The sequence below is a fragment of the Castanea sativa genome, chromosome 9 (assembly GCF_040712315.1).
Source record: "Castanea sativa cultivar Marrone di Chiusa Pesio chromosome 9, ASM4071231v1".
NCBI classification, from domain to species: domain Eukaryota; kingdom Viridiplantae; phylum Streptophyta; class Magnoliopsida; order Fagales; family Fagaceae; genus Castanea; species Castanea sativa.
In genome coordinates, this window is record NC_134021.1 from 20,008,966 (window position 1) to 20,012,157 (window position 3,192).

A 3,192-nucleotide genomic window follows, 5' to 3' on the forward strand; every position below is an offset into this window, starting at 1 on the left:
TTCATAACAAGAGGCTCTCTCTCTCTCTATATATATATATAAAATAAAAATATATTACCAATTTAATTATCTAAATGATATTTTACTTTTTCATGAGGTGGTGGCCATCATGTATTTAATGTCATATGTAAGAGTCTGTAATGCTTAAGTTCAACCAATTCACTAATTATTATTCTACGACCACACATTGCAACAATATTTAGCACAACTTGATGATGTGGTTAGCTTTAATTGGAGAATTATCACTTTCATATGAATTCACCACTTATAATCAAAGTTGTTATAAGAGTTATAGTATAAAAATTGTGTCCACATACTTTCTCAGATTCATTTTGTAGAAAATGATGGTTAATGCTCTAATTTGGTAATTCATTCAGGTGAAATAACTTCACACTAGCTCGTAGAGCATCCAAGTGTTTACACTCAACCAGAAAATCATATATTTTATAGAAATTATGCGGTGTGAAATTCATGTGATGAAGTTCTAAAACGATTTCGGGCTTCCATTCTTAACTCTAATATAAGCCAATTTTACTTGGAACCAATAATTAAAAGAAAATGTTTTGGTCTACACCTGTTTAATCACTACAAACACTATTTCCCAGTATTAGCTATTAATCCTTGGATATGATTTTAAAGACAGCTTTTCGTATGAATATTTGTTGATTATAGCACAGGGTTAGTTTGTTCAAATTCTTCAAGAGTGAAGAAAAAAAATGATTGGATCCACACCACCACATCAGTTAAGTTCTATGTCTAAATCGATATATATTGATTATATTTTTAGTTTCAAGAATCAGATTTTGTCATCTTCTTCAAGTTCAACTGTATACAGTTGGGTTCCTTGGGTGATTTCTGACTACGTATTTTCTTGGTTATTCTTTTCATCTTTTACTAGGCACAATGAATCACGTCTTTAAGTGGAGTTACAGATCCCATTAAATTTTGTCTTATTAACGCGAGCAAGAAATTTGAACATAAAATATGGCCGCACAAGGCTCTCTTTCTTCAGCTGTTGAGAACCCCAACCTCTATGGGCTTTAGACCACTAACTAGCACTAACCGGAGGTGAAAATAATATGCGAAAATCCAAGCAGAAGATCTACCTATTTCTGCTCTATTTTCACTCACAATGTTTAGGAACTTAAAATGGTAGGATCAGATTGATGTGGCAACATATATACAAACATCTTCAACTCAAAATGCTACAATGAAACCATGGGGACAATTACACAACGATCACAACACTAAGGTCTAATACAGGAGGAAACAAACAGGAATTCAGAGGCCAAAGATTTGTGGCTCAGTTCAATGGCATTGTCCAGTTCTCTCCATGAATAGAAGTTAGGTTCAAAATCTCCCACCCCGCTTTGTAGGGGAGAAAAAGAATTTAAAGTAGAAAACTTCACTCTAAAATGTGCAAGGAAAACTAGAGGGCACATCAACCAAATATTTGGAAAACTTCACTCTAACCCTGACTTTGATCATCATATTCTCCCTTACTCGCTTACCCTATATTTGGATAGAGAGAGATGGAAGGGGAAGAAAGGAAAAGGTTCCAAACATACCTTAGGCTTTTGAAGAAGTAGATCGAGCACAAGCGGAGAAGCAACTCCAATGGATTCTCAGTTTGTGACCGCATTACTGCTCGTAGTAGAATTCTATATATGTAACCTCTCACGGTCGGTGTGAGATGATCTTTAGAGTGTTAGTTTTTCTTTTAACGGTTTCTTCTCCTGATACTCTAGATAATGTCCTAGAGCGTGTTCTTGGTGTGCTTTAGGGTTTTGGGATCCCTAATCAACGCATATTTTGAACACTATTGTATATCTATTTTCTTGTTGGTAAAGGATTTGTAAGTTACCCAAAACAAAATGGAATATAGATTTCTCGGATGAAACATAATGATTCCCAAACTAAAATTCTCACCACAAAAAGAGGACAATTATGGATCGGTGGATCTCTTGAAAGAAATAAAACTATGCAAGGAAAAAAATAATATCATCCTTAAATTAAAGAACAACAATTTCACTAAAAGATTACTCATTATATATAAAAAACAAAAGTTTTACAATAAGTGAGAAAATAATAATAAAATAAGGTATAAAATGAATTATAAAGCCGGCTGCAATAGCAGCAAAGATTACAAACAATATCAATACCAATCACCACATAATTTGTGTCCCCTCTACTGCACTGTAAAGCAATTGATATTATCTGTTAATCAACATGAGAGAGTAGATGAAGAGGTGGGTAGAAAAAAAGAACCTCTTTTATTAGACCAAAATAGGCGTGCTCATCATTTCCAACTTAAAAGAATTCTATTGTACTGATTGCTGTCGGTGTTCCTTGAGGCTCAGGCCCTAATCGAAGCTCAAGGTCCACTTCTGCAGTCTGTGGCAAAGCATGACTCAGTTGCATCCCTTTCTTTTCATTGCAGTCATCACAATCAATTGCCATTATATCATTTCCGGCCGAAGGTGTCTCAACAAACAAGGAAAGCTGCTGAAGTTCTTGGACACCAACTTTACCCCGAGTATCATCTGGCCTTTTTGGAGTGCAACTTTTTTCTTCACTAGAATCAAGTTGAAATAAAAATTTCTCCTCCAAAGATTGAGGTTCATGATCAGTGGGGTTTATGGTGATATCCAAAGGGGGAGAGTTTTCATCGGCAGCTTGTTTAAGCTTGGCTCGCTCTTTTCTATGGATGTTCATGTGACCCCCTAGTGCTTGTGCATTTGAAAACCCTCTGTTGCAAAAAGTACAGGTATATGACCTAACTTGGCTTGAGCCCTGGTCATCTGAGCTCCATTTCATCTGGTCAGACTTGTCAAAGTTTTGGGGATTAATTTCCATTTTTGAAGCTAGGATATATGGAGTAATACACAGAGAACGATCGAGGAAAAAAGAAGAAGGAAAGGTTAGAAGAGACGAAAGGGATCAAGTAGGAGATGGTCAACTGGTCGGTTGAGGAATATAGTCATTGACGAACTATACAGTGCTCTTTTTTTTTTTTCTTTTTTTTTGAGAAGGAACTATACAGTGCCCTTGTTTGCTATAGATAACTTGCATGCATGAAAAACATAATTTTATTTTCATTTATTCCTTAAATGACTGAATTATCCTTTAAAAAGGTTATAAGGACATGCATAAATTAAATAATAGATGGGTATTTTGATTATTTAACAGAAG

General features: G+C 35.1%; 1 protein-coding gene across 1 annotated transcript; it reads right to left on the minus strand.

Annotated features, from left to right (window-relative positions):
- Positions 1–2,310: 2,310 nt before the first annotated feature.
- Positions 2,311–2,856, minus strand: LOC142608881 (uncharacterized). The gene has a single exon (XM_075780540.1). It carries the CDS (start codon positions 2,854–2,856, stop codon positions 2,311–2,313), a length of 546 nt encoding a protein of 181 aa, XP_075636655.1.
- Between the last annotated feature and the right edge of the window lie 336 nt (positions 2,857–3,192).